Source organism: Microtus oregoni, unplaced genomic scaffold, assembly GCF_018167655.1.
Source record: "Microtus oregoni isolate MIOR12 unplaced genomic scaffold, Mior012 000011F_ref0000422, whole genome shotgun sequence".
Taxonomy (NCBI): domain Eukaryota; kingdom Metazoa; phylum Chordata; class Mammalia; order Rodentia; family Cricetidae; genus Microtus; species Microtus oregoni.
In genome coordinates, this window is record NW_024543070.1 from 37,825,259 (window position 1) to 37,845,453 (window position 20,195).

The 20,195-nt window shown below is 38.8% G+C and overlaps 1 protein-coding gene across 1 annotated transcript in view; it reads right to left on the minus strand.

Annotated features, from left to right (window-relative positions):
- Positions 1-598: 598 nt before the first annotated feature.
- LOC121453272 (transcription initiation factor TFIID subunit 4B-like) overlaps positions 599-20,195 on the minus strand; it is a 113,590-nt gene continuing 93,993 nt past the window's right edge. Inside the window, exon 15 of the mRNA XM_041659880.1 lies at positions 599-4,938. Within this exon, the coding sequence (XP_041515814.1) occupies positions 4,771-4,938 (168 nt within the window). The 3' untranslated portion in view covers positions 599-4,770. The remainder of the gene's footprint in view (positions 4,939-20,195) is intronic.

Sequence of the window (20,195 nt, forward strand, 5' to 3'; positions counted from 1 at the left end):
CTCATCTTTTACACCAGGGGCCAGAATAAACTCTCCTCCCCAAGTTGATCTCTGGTTGGGTATTTTGTTGCAGGAACAAGTAACTAATACAGGAATGAAGCTCAGTGGTAGAACCTTTGCATGACAAAGGTTCAGTCCTCAGCACCAAACACACAACCACATGGGGGGGGGGGGGAGCACGAGCAGAGAGAGAAAGCCTGTTAAATAGCTTTCTGTATTAATTAGTCTTTTTGTGACTTTCTGTACCAGTTTCAATGGTACACCCAGGAATTTGTAAAGCTTTAATTAGATTTAAATAATACACTAAGGTTTATGCTTTTAGCCAAGTACAGCAGTTAGGCAGGACGTAAATCTCCAAACAAGTATTACTCCTGCATTGTTTCCTAGTATGTGTGATATGCTGGTCTGAGTAGTTTACACAAAAACACAATCATTTACTAAATTCTCAAAGTCACCGCATAGGCCACATACTTTTTTTCCCCAAACAGGAAACAAAAGTAAAATAAAATAATTTGCCCAAGGTGAGTGTCGCAGGCTTTCTATGGCTGTGATAAAACATATAAAATATCATGAGCAAAAGTAACTTGAAGAGGAAATAGTTTATTTCAATTTACAGTTCCACATCACATAGTACATTACTGAGGGAAGTAAGAGCAACAGGACAGGAACTAGAGACAGGAGCTGGAGCAGAGGCAGAGGCCACAGGAGTGGTATTTACTGATTTGCTCAGCATGTTTTCTTACAGCACTCAGGGCTACTAGCCCAGTGGTGGCATCACCCACAGAGCTGAATTGTCCATCAAACACCTATCAAGAAAGTGCACCATGGGCTTACCCACAGACAAACCAGGAAAGGGCATTTTCTGAATTGGGGTTCCTTCTACTAAAGAAGACTCTATCTTGTGTCAAGTTCACACAGAACTAGCCGACAGAATTGGCTGTGTTTTACAAGAGACCAGAGCCACTAATGTTAAATCTTTTGTTTTGCTCTGACAGTTTATACTAGTCAACTGAAGTTGAGAAATCAGCAGTGATTAAGAAGAGACTGACATCACTGACGTGAAATCTTTCCTCTGGATCAGCACACAGAAGCTGGTTCCAGAGCCATCCAGGAATGTATCATGTGCTGTTAGCTGATGTTGATAGTGTAAGGGTCACTCACTGGTACTGGTTTTAAAGGCATGAAATGTTCATGGAGAGCCGCTGAGTCTTGGTGCCGTGTGGTAGGGATACAAACCCTAAGGAAAGTCCATTGGCCAAGATACAGATACAACTTAGTTGCTATAGACCCAGGTAGAGGGCTCATGGAGAGAAATGGAGGCCTGGCACTATGTGAAAGAGTTAAAGTCCTTGAGGACAGGCCATGAAAGGCTACCGACAAAGATACAGGCCATTTGTAGAGACCCCAGGATTTTGGAGATGTCAGTACCATGGGATGACCACCAAAAACTTGCTAGAGCAGAGTCAGCTTGAACCTATGAGACAAGCTGTGTGTGCTGTAGATTAGGCAATAAAGTTCATCAAGATAATCCCTCACAGGCTTTCCCTGAAGCCTATATGTGACACTGAAAAATGAGACAGAATATCACAAGAATGGTACAATGCAAAACTCTCTACTAGGTTATAGTCACACGTGACACAATGTAATTTTCCCCCTCTGCAGAATATTAACTGAAACTTTTGAGGGCAATTTGTAGACACACTTAACTGATTCTACAACAGACATAGTAATAAAGTTCAAATCAGCAAGTACCTTGGTCCTGTTAACGTTCCTAAAAATTATGCCTTAGCATTGCTGTGTTTTCTGCTTGAACCATATCATCACTAGTATAAAATCTTAATTCTAAATAAATTTCTCTCAAAAAAATCCTAATGAAACAAAATATGTCATGTGTAAGTTTAAAGAGTTTTCTATGTTTTAAATGTGCTTGCTGGGTCAGTAAACTGCTGCCAAGCCTGATGACCTGAAGTGATCTCCAGTCTCAGCAGGTTAAGGACACTTGCTGCCAAGCCTGATGACCTGAAGTGATCTCCAGTCTCACATAAAAAAGACCAACTCCTGCTAGTTGTTCTCGGACCTCCACATGAAAACACACACAAAATATAAAAAATATTTTTAATGTTTCTTTCGAAAAAGAAAAAGACTATTGAGGCTAGGGAAGCGACTGAGTGGGTAAGAGTACTGCTGTGCAAATGTGACAACCTGAGTTGGATCCATAGCATTCACATTAAAAAAAATATATCAATGCTCCTTAATATTGTGTTAAAGAAAATGCACCTACCCCAAAGCCAAATGTGTGGAGTAATAATTTGTATGCACATGTTTGTTCTCCCCTGTGTAATATACATCCCACAACACAGGTTTCAGAACTGACATTAAAGAAGTCAGGAACTGGCTCAGAGGCTAGAGGGCCTGCAGACTGAACATAAGGTCCCAAGTGTGGTCCTCAGCACCCACGTGAAAAGCCATGCTGGTACGCTCCTGCTGTGTGAGCATACTGTCCCAAGTGTGGGTCCCCAGCACCAGTGTGAAAGGCCATGTTAGTATGCTCCCGCTGTGTGAGCATACGGTCCCATGTGTAGGTTCAGCACCTGTGTGAAAAGCCATGTTGGTAGCTCCTGAAATCCCAGGGCTCACAGGCAGAGTCAGGAAGACACTCCTGACCAAACAGTGAGCTCCAGACTCAGTGAGACCTTTGTTATCTAACGTAAGATAGAGGGGTGAAAGTGGAAGACACCCATACATACACCACACATGTGTAGACCACAAAAAGGCTTTCTATTAAAATTTTTGAAAAAGATTATCTTGGTAAGAGAAACTCAACGGGCCAAGAAAAGCTTTTATAATAACTATGTTTAGCCTTCTTTGTGAGTCAAACAGCAGGTAAATTTATAATTATTGTAAAGGAAGTGATACAGCAACTTAGATCTAAGTGAGATTCCACAACCAAATGTCCATAGTCCAAAATAAATAAGAGACTCACTGCCAGGCATATCAGAACCCTCCAGGGATTGGCTACCAATGAAAACTGCTGCAAAGTCAGTGACTGAGCAAAGTTTTGTGTTTTGTTGGTTTTTTAATCATAAAATAATGGCTTTAATGGTGTATTTTAAATAATTTTAAACATCTGATCACTAAGATTACACAAATGTGGAAGCACATTGTACTTTACAAAAAATAAAGCTAAGCATTTAAATATACAAAACAACTTTGGATATAGATTTCTTGTTAAGTTACTTTTTTAACATATACATAATTTATGACATTTTACATAACATGCTAAAACAAAAACTGTGGCCAATTAAACTCTTATAACAATATAGAATATGGCCATAACAGATACTGCGGGAAGAACAGAATGTATAGTGATAAACTAGAGGTGTTCCCCCTGGATCTCTCCCCTAGTATTTTCCTTTAATTATCTTCTGGGAGGACGGTGTGACATTCTTTTGGTATGTGATTTCAATTCCACTATTATTTTTTTGTCAGCTATAATTTACATAGGTAGATTTAAAAAAGAGGGGAGGTGTCTTGAGTATCGGATTCCTCCGTGCAGAGTGGTACATAATGTGTTGCTCACAGAGCCACAAGCCCAAGGGTGAAACACTGAAAGCACCTCTAAGACAACCGAAGGGTGTCCTAGAATGTTCTTGCCAGCAGTTAGAGGTTTTGAAAAGCACTAGATGCTTAAAACATACAAAAGAGAGAAAGAACTCCATCTTGGGAAATAAGATAATACAAAAAAAAAAAAAGGCATCTTTTGAAATACTGTAACTAAATGTTTGCCAGGTTTTCTTCTTTGATTGACCTATGATTTCCTCTCTCTCTTTCTTTTCTTTTCTGTTTTTTTGGCCATCACCAAAACAAGAACCAGCTTTGTCATTCCAAGTGCAGTCACCCTCCTTGGGCACATGGTATGCCTATCTGTTTCATATTGCCATTTTCATTTTTCCCTTGTCAATTTGAATGCAAGGCCTCATATTCCTTCTAGTATTTTCTAGTTTTTCCATTTTTCAGTGAGGTATATCAGTAGCAACTCAGCTTTGAAACTTAGCTGACAAGGATGCCTCACTAGGTATCATAAACAGTACAGTGTGGGGAGCCAGAGAGAAGCAACCTCAGGCACAAATGGTCCCATCAGCTGTGTTTGTAATTCTAGCTCAGCTAATCCAAGTCAAGAGTGACCCTATGCTGTGGCTTGCCACATGTTGACTTCAGAAGGTACCTGTCACAGTTAGCTACCTAACTTCTAATTGCAGACATGAAATCTAATACTAGGAGACAGGTTCAGTATAGGATATATTCTGATGCTTCCTTTCTCCTACATCTAGATGCAGTCTGTATCAGAGAGGGGTACCTTATTGCTATGGTGTGAAAACACAAAACAAACAGAAAACGGAGACGATAAGAGGGAGTCCCTAGCTGCTGTAATTGAATTCAGGTGGGTAGGTGATACTTCTATATAAAGTATACTTTATATACTTATATATAAAGTATACTCTAAAGTACTGACTTTCAGAAAGCATCTGAATTCTCATCTGCAAAAACCCACAGGACATACGGACAAAATGTAGTTTAAAAAAAGAAAAAAGAAAGCGCGAGCTTGTCGGTGTAAACAGTGGTCTTCCAAACTGGTGACTGTTTTCCAGAGATTTCAGGACAGTGCAACAGTGCTCTCTAGATCTTCTTTGGCAGTAAACAGTGAGCGTCTGGATGGATGGACAGAAGGATGGAAGGATGGATGGATGGATGGATGGATGGATGGAGTGATCACTTCAGAAGGGCAAGGTATAGGGCCCGAGAATACTTCATCTCTCTTTCCTGTTCCATACAGAATATCAAGTCCCTGAGGCAGATTCTTGTGATTCTTGGTCGAAGCAATGGTTTGGTGGCTATTAGGCTGGACGTCCCAGAAGCAGAAGGGTTATCTTTGAAGCCCTAAACAGGTATAGGGGAAAGGGGAGGGGGGAAAGATAAAATTAGTTTAAAATAAAAATTCTCATAAAGGAAAACCTGTTTCTTGTGGCACATAGGAGCCCACTGTCCATTGGGAAGGTATTATGGAAGGTTAAACCCATTGAGGTCATGACATCATTTACTTCTCTCTCCTGGCCTGGCAGGAAATGGTTTGATTTCTTTGAATAAAATGATTTCTTCTTTTCTAGGTGCTCCTTGCTCTACTCTCCTGCCCATCCCACTCAAAAGATTTTACAAAAAAACTTCAAAGTGATGGATAAATTTATTTTGATCCTGGGGCTGATGAAGAATTACATATACATAAAAATCCATTGCCTCAAAGGACAGCAGTTTTTTGTGCATCAATAGTAAAAATAAACATAAGAAAAGCCCATTGTGGTTCAAATTTCATCATGCCACAGTACCAAAAAATTCTTAATAGCTCTCCAGTAGCTATTTATTTGTTTCCTTTCTTTCATACAACATTGCAGCAAAATGAGTGAGGGCAGTTTCTATTTCTCAGACAAGACAGGAAAATGACTTTAGCCTTAGTCATATGTTCTGAATCTCACAGCAAAAGAGTAATAGGTCTCAATTTTTAATTTGATATGAAGTTAGTCATTGTGTTATGTTGTATTATTGGTGGTGCCAGGTAAGCACTCACCATTCTGGTTGCCTCCAAGCATACACTTCCCACTCTTTTACAAAGAACCTTAGCTACATGTTTCTCTGCAAGAGGATGTTTCCATACCATCACTAACCTGCCAGACCAAAAGCTCTCTAAGCACAATGACTATTATTTTTAGCCCCTCCAGAACTTGTCAAATCGTGAACAAACAGCATGAGTATCTATAGTATTTTCTTTTGGAAAAGGGTCTCTCTATTTAGCTCCGGTTGGCCTGGAACTCACTGTGTAGTTAAGCCAGCCTCAAACTCAAGAGATCTACTTGCCTCTTGCTCTGAAGTGCTGGCATTAAAAGCAATGTACTACCATACCCAGCGTAATATTTTCTTAACTGATTTTACTGACTATGAATACAACAACCAATATAAGTTTCAAGTTCATCCAAGAATAAACTGAAACCCAGTATTCCTGCATTAAGACCATTTCCTGAACACTGACATCTATGCACTATTACGTTAAATTATTTATTTATTATTATTATTATTATTTTGTGAATTATGATGTGGGGCTGGGGGGAGGCATATGCATGCTATGGCGTGGATGTGGAGACCAGAGAACAACTCTGTAGAGCTGGTTATCTCCTATATTTATATGGGTTCTAGGAATTAAACTCAGGTTGTCAAGCATTTGTGGCAAGTACTCTATCCACTGAGCCATCTCAATGTCACCAATAAATAATAAATAAATAAATAAATAAATAAATAAATAAATAAATAAATGAAGACAATCAACAGTTTTACCCAGCTATGACATTTATGAACCACATAGGCAACCAGAATGGCATGATTATCCTTTGGGTGCAGTACTGCCATGGTATGCATATCTCTAATTAGACTTAAGACCCACTCAACAAGAGGCACACCATGCCTGGTACTGGAGAGCTAGCTAACTATTCAGTACTAGTGAAATCCTGGTTACTGGAGGAAAATCGACAATCATAATTTTACTAAACTAACATATTTCCTAACCATAATCCATTACGCATTTGTCCTTATACCAAGAGATAAGAGTAGTCTTTAACCCTGACCAAGGAAGCCTCTCTTTGTAACAGCCAGAGACCATTAAAGAAAACTACAACCAATAAAAATGCAGAGTTGCAAAGTCCTGTTCTGACCTACATCCACAATACAACTGCAGCTCCACCCAAGGCTCAGAGATCATTTCAGAAGAGGGATTAAGTTTGCTGTGAGTTTGAGTCTTCTATTAATATCAGAAGCTACACATATAAAGTCTCACCAACATGACCACACAAATGTGAAGGAGCAAGACACCAATGGACATGCCAAACTGAATAGGGAAAGCCCATGAGGCCTCAACCCAATATAAAGAACTATAAGCAACTGAGGAAAGGGCACAGCAATTAGTTGTCCAGTGCCAAACGTTCAGCCTTGAAAAAAATATATACAAGTAATATATGAATTCAACAGGCTATATTCAGAAAGACATATAATATATATTATACACAATATAATATACGTTTTATATGACATATAAAAATACACACACACACACACACACACACACACACACACACACGTATACACACACGTGGATCTGAGTTTGAGGCCAGCCTGTTCTACAGAGCAAGTTCCATGATAGCCAGAGCTACACAGAGAAACCCTGCCTCAATAAACCAAAATAAATAGAAGAATAAATAAAATAAAAATAAATTTAAGAGAAATTTAAATTATTATTATTGTGCATGTGTGTATATTATATATGAGTGCTGGTGGACACATACCACATGCAGTGTACAGATGTCAAAGGACAACTTTGAGGAGTAGGTTCTCTCCTTCTACCATGGATTCCAGGGATCAAACTACAGTTATTGAACTTGCACAGTAAGCACTTTTACCCACTGAATAATCTTGCTTGACCCAAACAAAGAATTACTTTAAAGGATAATTGTATAAAAGTAAAACTCTTGATTTCACTTTACGTGTGTTGGGGAGGGTATTTTAGTCAGAATTCCAGGTTACGGTCCATCATAGCAAAGAAGCCACAGCAGCAGGGCCTTTAGAAAAACGGGCATAGTATATCTGCAGACAGAAGAGAGTCACAGATATGTCCATGCTTTCACTCAGCTCGCACTAAGCATTATACTCTTGCAAAGTTCAGGATCCCTATAGTAGGGAATGACGATGCCCACATTGAGATCTAATCTTCAATAACATTATCAAAATAATCTTGCACAGACAGGTCAAGTTAATCTAGACAATTATTCGTTGAGACTCTCCAGATCATATAAATCTTTTGCCTTTCATTTTATTTTAGAACTATATTCTGTTTTGAAAAGTATCTTCAGGGCTGGCGAGATGGCTCAGTGGTAAAGGTACATTCAGCATAAGCCTGGAGACCCGTGTTTGATCCCTGAAATCCATGTAAAGGCAGAAGAAAACTGACTCCAGAAAGTTTTCTTGTGAAAACCAACACACATGTGTAACATGAAGGGGCCAGGCCTGCTTGTTTGGGTTTCTGTCCCGCCTGGTACCCCACAACTGTTTAGCTCCAAAGAAAAATCACACATAGATCTCGATAAGTTATAAAGCTGATTGGCCCATTAGCTCTAGACTCTCACTGGCTAACTCTCACATCTTGACTAACCCATTTTTCTGATCTATGTTTGCCATGTGGCTCAGTACCTTTTCTCAGTGAGGCAGATCACATCCTGCTGCTTCTGGGCAGGAATAGGAGGAATCAACTTCCTCCTTCCCAGAATTCTCCTGTTCTCATTACATCATTTCTACTTCCTGTCTGCTTTTCCCACCTATATTTCCTGCCTGGCCAATCAGCGTTTATTTATAACATGATTGACAGAATACAGACAATTCTCCCACATCGCACATGCATCATAAATGCATGCATACATAACAATAAATTAATTTTGTAAAATGTCAAAGTAAAAAGAAAAACATTTTGATCGGATTGGCAACTCTGCTTCATCCTCTCAAACTTACACAAAGGTACTTAGGTAACATGGGAATCAAATCTTCTCATTCTGTTTTAATAATACTGGATATTAATTATTCCCATCACAATTTTGGTTTGTTTGACAGTGCAGGGCATGGTGTGTAAAGTCAACAAAATACCACAATCAAATCAGTCAACGTAATTTAATGCACATTCATGGCATGACTTTGGGGAGGCTTTATCTAGCCAAACACATTTTCTTCTAACACATTCAATTTTTGAGGGCTATACCATCTTAACCACATCTTTTCTCCCATTACGTTAATCTTGTTCATAGGACAGTCCATAAAGAAAAAGGATTGTTCTCTACACCACCTACAGTTCAGAGCTCTGACAGGTACAGAACATGATCTGTCCATTCCAAGTACTGAGCTATGATCAAATAAGCATGGGAGTCCAGAGTGAGTTATCTGGTGTCTTTCTTCTCTGCAAGTCTTGCTACTCAGGTGTGCAATAGATGACATCTTACTACTGCCAATTATTACTGACAGCCAAAGAAACCCACCCAAACTCTGAAACCTGAGCCAGTGAAAAAAAGAAAATGACTGTCCAACCTCGTCCAGACAAGATAGGACAGTCCTTCTAAAACCCTGCTTCATAGAAAAGTCTGTCAGTTATTCTAGATGTGTAGGTCAAAGGTGGACACTCCAAATGTTGCAGAGAACTATGGGTGACTGTCCAGGCAGTCAGCTGTTTCTGTCATTTCTTACATTCTTTGGAAGTTGCTTGTTTGCACTTCCTGCTTACTTAGTTAATATTATTTCCTTCTAGGGTCTCTGAGGTAGCTGAAGACTAGATAGTTATAGTTATTTCCTTGTTTACATGACTCAGGAAAGAAATTCACTAAAGCAATATAAAGTATACAAGGTTGAGAAATATCAAAATATAGTTTTATATGGTAATACAAGTTGTGGTAGAAAATAAATTAGGTACAATTCTTTGGATTTACCAAGATCAGATAGATAATAGAGTAATTTCTCTGAATTTGTCAAATACAAATGGAGAAGACATTGTTGATGTACTTATTGCCTGTATATAGTTATTTTACTTAATGTATATAGTTTTTATTAGTTATAGCATTTTTTATGTTAGACAAAAGGAAAATATAGTGATATTTATTTATGTTTTAACAAATAAAGCTTTCCTGAAAACCAGAGGGCAAAACTAAGCCACTAGAGGTCAGGCAGTGGTGGCACAGGATTTAGAAGACAGAAGCAAATGGATCTTTGTGAGTTCAAGCCCACCCTGCACTACACAAGATCAATGCAGAAACAGATCCAGGTGGTGGTGAAGCACACATTTAATCTCAGTACTAGGGAGTCATACGTCTTTAATTCTAGCACTAGAGGGGAATATAAGAGGGAGAAAGACAGAGGCTTAGGACTTAGTATGCAGTTGCCCAGTCTTGGTAGAGGTAAGACTTCTTCAATGGCTTGAATGTTTTTGCTCTTCTTCCCTTCAGCTTGAACCCCAATATCTATCTCTGGGTTTTTTGAGATACAAGTATGTACTCTGAAGAATTAAAGTAGCGCTGGCTGATTCTTTTTCATATATAAAAGTTTTGGTTTGTGATTCCTTTAAGATTCCCTTTCAAGATAAGTAATAAAGCAATTGACCCTTTCTGTATAACAGCAAAATACAACTTGCTAGTAAAAGACATGACTGAGAAGAATAGCTTCCTTGCCTACATGGTTAATCTATAATAAGGTGCTAGAGTACGTGGGTTCTTAGGGAAATTTGTTTCTCACCTGTAATATGTAAAGTGTTTTATCACGTAATAAATATGAAAAAGATGTTGTTTTTTTTACTTGTATTCATTCACTTGAAAAACAGAATGAAACCTCATTCTAAATTTTATAGTTCCTAAAAGATTCTGCTAGGGTATATAAACTGTAAGGGAAAGAAGAATATTTAAGAATTAAATAAATTAAGTTAAAATGGGCTAGAAGGAAAATACCAATGAGAGAGTTAGAAGGAAAACATCAAGAATGTAGGAACTAGAAGGAAAACATCAAGAATAAAGATAGGTTAGAAAGAATGCATCAACAATGAAGAGTAGAAATTCACTGGGAAAATAAAGAATAGAGAATGCAAAAGAAGAATAAAGGCTTTCCTTTATTCTATAGAGGTTTCTGCAGAAAACCATCAAGAAAGTATGTGAGTGGTATTTTTTTTTTCCCTAACCCCCTTGGACAGAAAAGTCTAGTATGCAGTGACACCATGGATTTCCCTTTGAGTCCTGTGCTGCCTGGAGGCTGTTTGCCTAGACAGTGATAATCTTGTTTATAAGAGTTAGATTTATTTAAAAACGTTAGTGCATTCTAAAGAAGTACTGATACCAGGCATGTTAGTGCACACCTTTAGTCCCAGTCCTTGAGAGGAAGAGGTAGGTGGATCTCCACATTCAAGACCAGCCTGGCATAAAGAATAAGTTTCGGAAAGATCAAGGCTATACATAGAGAAACCCTGTCTTGGGGGGAAAAAACGTACTGAAAGAAGGAAGGGAGACAGGGACAAAAGAAGGGATGGAAAGAAGAAAAGTAGGGAGGGAGGGAGGATAGATCTCACCTAGTTCAGGTTATTTTCCAAATTACTTTGCAGCCAAGGATAAACAATGAACTTTTGGCTCCCTTGTCTGTCCCTCTCACGTGTTCGGATCACAGACATGTGACACCATGCCTGGTTTACATGGTTGTGAGGATCAAACCCAGGGCTTCAGCAAGCTGTACAAGGACTTTACTGTTACATGAATTATTAACTGGTCTTAGTAATAAAAACCTGGAATCAGATATTAGGGGGTTAAAAGCTAAAAGACCAGAGAAGCAGAGCAGTCAGCCATTGGTTGTTCTTACGTCTATGAGATCCTCAGACTGAACGGGGTATTCTGTCTCTACAAGTCCTCAGCATTAATGCTGTCACTATGAAACTTCGGACTAAATTCAGAGCTCCTGTCTCCTCCTGCCTTATATTCCTCTCTCGGCCTAGCCACATCACTTCCAGTCTCTGCATCCCTAATGCTGGGATTAAAGGTGTTAGCAGCCGCCACCACCACTTGGCTCTCTTTCCTTTTTAGATTGATTCAATCTGGTGTAGCCCTGAGCAATCTTAAACTCAAAGAGATCCGTCTGTCTCTGCCTCTCAAGTACTGGAATTAAAGTTGTGTGCCACCACTGCCTGGCCTCGATGACTAACTAGTGTGCTAGCTCCACATCCTCATCTTCAGGCAAGTGTTATTTGTTAAAGCACAGGCCAAATATCACCACATTTGACCTACCTAGCTACATTTCCAGCTCAAGGCAGTGTTTTCTTGATCCATAAATGATATATTATTGACAATTCTAAATCTATACATATTTAAGTGTTCACACCAAGCATCTTCCTGCAACCAAGTTTGTCATGTTACATAAATTTTAAAATGGTTCAGAAATTCTGTCTTTAGCTGGGTGGTGGTGGTGCACGCCTTTAATCCCAGTACTCGGGAGGCAGAGGCAGGCGGATCTCTGTGAGTTCGAGACCAGCCTGGTCTACAAGAGCTAGTTCCAGGACAGGCTCCAAAACCACAGAGAAACCCTGTCTCGAAAAACCAAAAAAAAAAAAAAAAAAAAAAAAAAAGAAAAAAAAAAAGAAAAAAAAAGAAATTCTGTCTTTATGAAAAGACAGAAAAGTCATTTTTAGCAAAAGTCACATAGAGTGAAGTAAACTATAACAACTGAGAGAACCCAGGACACAAAAGAACTGTGTGGTTCTATTTTTGCCAAGTCTCCATAGAAGCAAGGTTCCAGGAATTAGGTAGTGAGTTCTTGGGGAACGAAGAAACAATTAGATGAGTACAGTGGTTTCCTAGAGTTCCCATGATGCTTCCCTTCTATTGTGAGCACTGATTAGGTGGGTATGTTCCCTACATAAAAATTTAGTCAGCTTATGATTTGATTTTTGTTCTTACTGCACCAATGCTGCACTGACAGAAAATAAAAACTACGAGCAAAAACCCCATCTCATCTCTGAAGAAAATTAAAAGGAAAGTGTAATAAGGGAACAAAAAGAAGATGTAAAGAATATAGAGACCCAATCATCCAGATAAGAAACAAAGGGGTCACAGTTCACGTCTGTCATGTCACAAGCCTAAAGGATGCAAGGGAAAGAGCTGCATTATAGCTGGCAGTCCAGGGTTGAAGAGGAGGTCATTCCAACAGGAGGCAGTAGAAGGCCTGAGGCAATGTTATAAATCATACAAACCCCAAGGGACATTCTACAATCCATCACAAACGGCTTTCATAATTTACAACTTCCCAAAGGTGATAGCATTCTCTTCACCAAAATCATGACCAATTTAGCAAGCTGAATTCTTGAATCTGTATGCAAAATAAATTCCTACCATTTTTATAATTGGGATAGTTAACAATTCTGACTGGTTAGAAACTAACAATCTAACAAATCCTCTGTGGTCACAATAAGCAGGCAATTCTTGGTCATCAGATGACAGCTTACATCCATCAACACCAAACCTGCCTCTTCCCACCACTTTTCTTTTCCCTCCATGCCACTAGCTCATTCATTCAGTTCTACAGTGTCAAGACTTTAAATCACTAATGTAGTTCAGGAAGCATATACAAGAAAAAACAGGCTTTTATAAAGAACACATTGTTTATTTCTGAACCAGAGGGATTACTAATCCACTTGTCACATAAGGATATTCTTTTATATGGATTCTTACTAGAATGAAAGAGTAGAATGGAGAAACAATCAACTCACCAAATGCCTAGCCAAGCCTACTGTCAGCACCCTCTAGAACTACAGACCAATTCAACTAGTTTCACAATTTGTTAGATTGTTTCATTGAACAAAGTTTCTTATTTCTATCTAGAAAAAAAAAACAGCAAGAACTCTTATTTTTGTAAGGAGAAAGTACCAGTACCAGTAGCTAACAGCTTTAGCTATAAGTCACTTAGCAGTACCTAAAAAAACAGTCATTCACATTTTATTCTCATCTACATAATAGAGCAAGTAAGATAAAATAAAATCTTTAAAAACCTTTCAACTTTTCCTTAAATTATATTAACACTACACCAAGTAAGAAGCCAAAACAAGAGCTGTGTGACCCAAGTGGCTTCAAAAGTTTTGCCACAGGTCCCTCACTTCACGTGGACCTTTATCCAAATGTCAGCACCTGTGCAGAAGAGGGGCAGAAGATTCTGAGAGTCGGGATCGGGAGACCTTGATGAAAACAGTGTCTTCTGGACATGACAGGACCACTGCACTCACAGACCCACAGCTACTATGTCAGTCAGCAGAACAGCTGTGTGAGATCCAGTCCAAAACAGCTAGTCCAGATGCTAGCATCAAGTAGGGCATGGCTTATGAGCGGCTTTCCACATGCCGAGAAGCTACTGAGAGCTGATGACTTCTGAGGGAGGGGAGTCAGTGTTTCTTAAGGGTGTGGCTCTGGCAATCAACCATGCTCTAGTGGATGGCCCCGCATACATTAGTGGGATGGGCAACACAAACTGGACTTGACTGGATATTAAAAAAGGACATCAAGTTGGGAGGAGGCAGGGAGTTGGGGAGTGAGTCTAAAAAAATTAGGGGGAAGAGTCAGCATGAATCTGATCAAAATGTAGTATAAGAATTCATAAAATTCTAGAAGAATTAATAAAAAATATTCCATTAAAAACCTGTAACCACCCAAAGTAACCTGGTTCCATGCGACCCACAGCCTGATCCAGTTCAAGTATCGTGTCACAAGATACTGAACAGAAAAAACACTAGTTGTCAACTTCATGAACAACCTCAAACAGACTACTTAACTTCTCTGTGCTTTAGTTTCTTAAACTGCAAACAAGGATATGTTAACAACAAGTATCTTTATGATAGAGGGTCCTAAAAGATCCATATGAAGATTAAATGAGAACATCTGGGACACAGTATGCGATCTCTAAGTGTTGGCCTTTATCAGTCACTGGGAGTCACGGACTGTTTGCAAACAGGGAAGAATATAACTTTATTCCAGAAATTTCCTCCTAATTAATTTTACCACCTGAACCCTAACATCAAGTCCTCCCTAAATGGCTAACCTTATAACTTTAGAGAAATTATAAATACTGTTAGGCTTCTCTTGTTTCTTGGTGAACTGTTTTAATTTCAGGGAACTTTCAGTGCTTAAAGTTAAAATGTAGACTAACGGCCACTTCTAAATGGAGCTAGCTGCTGGACAATGTATACTTCTACAGACATCCTTCCTATACTTCTCAATAAAACCACAGAAAAGCTGCTGTAACCTTATCAAACACTGTCTCTAGCTGACTCCACACTGTTTCCTGAATTGTAAGACTAAGAAAACAGAAATGTTCTCTGAACATTTAACCAATTTAACATTGAACAGTTAACCAAGCACAAAAACCGGGGCATTTTGAATAGAGAGGAACTGGAAACAATGGTTCACCACATTTCTCAGGTGCTCTGTCCAATTTATATACTAAAGCCCAGTGCCAAGCCATTCTAACATTTTAATCTTATAGTGGATCTAAGTTTTTTAAACTTGAAGGATGAAACAAAATTAGCCATGGGATTTAGGAATCAGGATGATACCTGGTTCCAGGATAAAAATTCAATATTCTCTAGGACCCAGAAGCAAGGATAAATAGGCATACTGGGGCTGGCTCAGTAGACAAGAGCACTTGCTGCACAGCTGTGAGAACCTGAGTTCAGATATCCAGAAGCCACATTAAAAAAAGTTGGGTATGATCAGGTATATACACTTGTAACACCAGCAGTATAGGGAGGCATCAAAATAGGAGAATTGCCAGGGTTGCAAGCTCCAAGTTCAGTAAGAGACCATGTCTTGAGGTAAGAAAGTGGAGAGTAACAGACATCCATCTTCTTCTGGTCTACACATGCACACACGCACAGGTGAACACAACTGCACAGGCATATATCACAACCTCAAGTAAATAAATGAAGTTTCTGCCTGACCCAAGGCAATAATGCATAGAATCTATACTCAAAAATCTAAGCTATTGGCTGGAGACACAAGTCAGTTGATAGAGTGCTGGCTCAACCCTTAGCACCACACAAAGCAAGGACGATGGCTCCTATCTGAGAATTCAGCACTTGGATGGTGGAGGCAGGGAGATCAAGAGCTCAAGGTCAATCACTTTGACACAGTGAGCGAAAGACTAGCCTGGGCTACACAATACCCTGACTCAAATCAAAAAACAAGACTGTTTTCTAAGCCTTAAAGAAAACACAGCGGAACAAACTGAACTTTTACGACTGACTGCCCTCTGCTGGTCAACAAGCAGAAGTTTTGAAGTTATAGGTCTCTGACTCACACTCAATATCCTTACATATGGCACAAGCAGTCTGACATGTCAGTCTCTGCCAAAAATTTTGTCATTCCTAAGTGTTTTTCAAAAGAAGTAAAGCGACTTCAGTGACACTGAATCACAGGGTATGAACTCTAATTGCAGTTCTGAAATTATGTCAGCTACAAAGGAAATATACTGACCCTTATATCTTTACCTCAGGCCCCACTGTTCAATTTTCTAAAAAAGCTTCCAGTAAATGTACTACACATATCCTACATTCAACATACATTGAACCGTTATTCTCTCCCTTCTTCCTCTCCATTTTATTCCAAGGACTACAAATGTATGTACAAAAATGCCCCAATCCAGAAACCTGGACGAGACCATCAGCCTTTCCTTCTACTATGATCTACCTGCCACTCTTACCAATCCTACTTACTTCTTTCAATACTTTTTCTTTTATTACCTACTATTTGAAAAACTAATAATTTTAAAGTCTATCTATTGTGTTACTACTGCTTACCCTGCAGTGTGAATGACTGTTCTAAAACAATAATCTAGCAATATGGTTTACCTGCTTAAAATGCTCTAATGACTAAAAATCTTCAGGACCAAAATCAAACACACAAAGACAGGATATAAATAGTCATTTACAACCACAATAAAGTCAGTCTTGTCTCTCATTTCTTTATTGCTATCACAAGCTACTGATCATAGAAGAAGTAATTTCTCCTTTTTTTGTTAATGGCAAACAGTATGCTTTCTTCATGAAAGGACATTCTATAGTCCAGCAACTGTATTCTCAAGTCCCAACACTGAAATGTTTACGGCTTCAAGTCAGGTATGTCCCCCAATGCCTACAAGCACCAGCTAGTCCCAGTTCTAGACTAGATGCACCCCCGTGTACTTTCTTGGTGTTCTTCTAAAACTTCATGCCTGCTGTGCAATTATCTCTAACCCATCATTCACTGTACTTTAGAGGATGTCTGTGACATATGAAGATTTTTACGGTCATGGAGAAAGGATCTGATCAGTATGTGTAGGTTGATTCCTGTGCAGAATCCAATATCACACAATAATGTAACTGGTATGAATGAACAGTAAGATTGAGCTAATAACAATCATTGGCCCTTCTGAATCAAAACAGTGTTGCCAGTCTTAGCTTTAAGCCAAATAAATCTGGGAGGAAAATGTAAATTTCTTGATTGGTATATTTGTAAAGTATTATCCAGTCCTCTAAAAAGTTTTTTATCTATTCACTCTCACCAAGCTACTATCAGGTAGAATTTATTCAAAACAATGGTCTTTTTTTTAAAAGTTTTCCCCCTCCAACATTCTCAAAATAGTGAGAAGACATTTCAGCAGCTGGCCAAGTAATAAAACACCTAAGAATATCAAATGGCTAATTCCTTGAGTTCTTTATATATTTTGGGTATTAGCCCTCTGTTATATGTGTGTTTTGTGAAAATCTTCTTCCATTCTATGGGCTGCTACTTTAGCTTTTGACAGTGTCCTCTGAATTACAGAAGCTTTTCAGTTTTATGCGGTCCCATTTCTTAATTGTCGATCTTAGTGTCGTGCTCCTGCTATAGAAACCTATAGAATGGGAAATGATCTTCACCAAGCCCAAAATCGACAGAGGGCTGATCTCTAAAATATATAAAGAACTAAAGAAACTAGATACCAAAAACTCAAATAACCCAATTAAAAAAATGGGATACAGACATAAACAAAGATTACTCAGCAGAATAATCTCAAATGGCCAAGAATCATGTAAATGTAAATCAAAACAACTCTGAGATTCCATCTTATACCTTTCACAATGGCTAGGATCAAAAACTCAAGTGTTGGTTCATCATGAAGAGGATATGGAGCAAGGGGAACGTGTCTCTACTGCCGGTGGGAGTGCAAACTTGTACAGTCACTTTGGAAGTCAGTGTGGCCGTTTCTCAGAAAACTGAGGATCAATCTACCACAAGACCCAGCTATACCATTCTTTAGTATATGTTCAAAGGATGCTCCACCATACCACAAGAATTCTTGCATAACTATGTTCATAGCAGCGTCACTCAAAATAGCCAGATATCTAGATGTCCCTCAATGGAAGAATGGATAAAGAAAATGTACATTTACACAATGGAGTATTACTCAGCTGTTAAAAGCAATGGCATCTTGAAATTTGCAGGCAAATGAATAGAACTAGAAAAGATCATCTTGAGGGAGGTAATGCAGACCCATTAAGAAAAGGAGAAACATGCTACAATCCACAGATTCAGAAAGCTAAGTAACAAAGAGGGCTAGGAGGTGGGAGGGAGAGGTGTTTTCCAAGAATCTCACTGTGAAGGGAAAAGAGAATGGGACGTTGCCAATGGGTGGGGGAAGGGCCTGGATAGGGAATAGGTATGATAGGAAGGGTCAGGTGAAGGTGGGGAGGATGTAGGGAGAGATAAAGGGAATTGGACGGCATGTCTGGAATGAGCTAGAAACCTAGTGCAATGGAAACTCCCAAGAATCTATGAGAGTGACCGTAGCTAAGACTCCTAGCAATGGGGGATATGGAGCCTGAACTGGCCATCTTCTGTAACCAGGCAAGACTTCTAGGGAAGGGATTGGGACCCAACCACAAACCCTTCAACCTACAATTTGTCCTGCCTACAAGATGTGCTGGGGTAAAGATGGTGCAGAAATTGTGAGATTGATCAACTAACGATGGGCCCAGCTGGAGAATCATACCCGAGAAGGGAGCTCATCCCTGAAAATCAGGACCCAGAGGCAGGAGAGCCCAGAGACATAGGATAGAACTAAACAGTGATGACAATAATAATTGCCCTCACTACTTCCAGGACAACAAAATCAAAGTATTCTTCAAAGGAGTATAAAGTAGTTAGTGTAGTAAGCTGGAAATCAGTAAGAACTCATTGGAAAGTTAACCATACAACTTTTTTTACACTCTAATCCTTTACATAAGAGAAATAAAAATATATCCACAAAATTGCTTTTATAAAGATGTCCATAGCCACTTTATCTGCACTATGCAAAATCTATAAACCAACCAACTAGTCAACATATAAGCAAATTATAGTCTTCATATCCTATATAGCTTCTCAGCACTGACAGTAATGTACTACTACAATGGTCAGTATAAATAAATCTCAAAAATATTATGCTAAATGAAACTACTCAGACATAAAAAGAAAGCACATTAACCCAGGATTTTCAATTATACAAAATTCTAAAATAGGCAAAACCAAGTTATGGCAATAGACATTAAGGTATTGGAAGCTCAGCAGTCAATAGTTAAGACTACTTTTGCAGAGAATCTGAGTTCAGTTCCCAGTACTCACTCAAGGTGGCTTAAAACTGCTTGTAATTTCAGCTCCAGATGATTCCTTCTTCTGGCCTTAGAGGGCACCTGCACTCACATGTGAATGTACACACAAACATATGCATGCATGCATACATACATACATACAATTAGATAAAAAATAAATCTGAAAAAAATAAAAACAGTGATTGCAAAGTGGGTTGAGTTTTGCAAAAAGAATGCATGGTTAAACTTTCGGGAAGGACATAAAAACACCTTAATATCTTGATTTTAAGAAATAACTATAATAAAACCCAGTACACTTTACTGTATATAAATTATGTCTCAAATCTAATAAATAAACTAAGTTCAGGCCAGGCGGTGGTGGCGCACGCCTTTAATCCCAGCACTTGGGAGGCAGAGGCAAGCGGATCTCTGTGAGTTCGAGGCCAGCCTGGTCTAGAAGGGCTAGTTCCAGGACAGGAACCAAAAAAAGCTACGAAGAAACCCTGTCTCGAAAATCAGAAAAAAAAAAAAAAAAAAAAAAAAAAATATATATATATATATATATATATATATATATATAAATTCAGTTACCTTTTACCTTAATAGTCAGATTTCAAAAGTATTCTGTCAAGATGTGCCCAACAGAACATGGTGACTCAACTGTACAGTATGATGCCCTATAATATAAAAGTCTGAGAAGTTGGTAATGGTAGAATTTTACATTCACAGATACAAAAACAAACAAAAAACATGCTTACTCCAATACCTGCGCAGAAAATTTATAAACTAAGGTATGTGGAAGATGCTATAAAAATCCTAGAGTGTGGGCTGGGACTATAGCTCAGTTGACAGAAAGTTTGCCTAGCATACACAAAACTCTGGGTTTGATCCCTAGCACTGCATGAACTGGGGGTGGTGGTGTGCATCTGTAATCTCAGCACTCAAGAGGCAGGAGAACCCAAAATTCAAG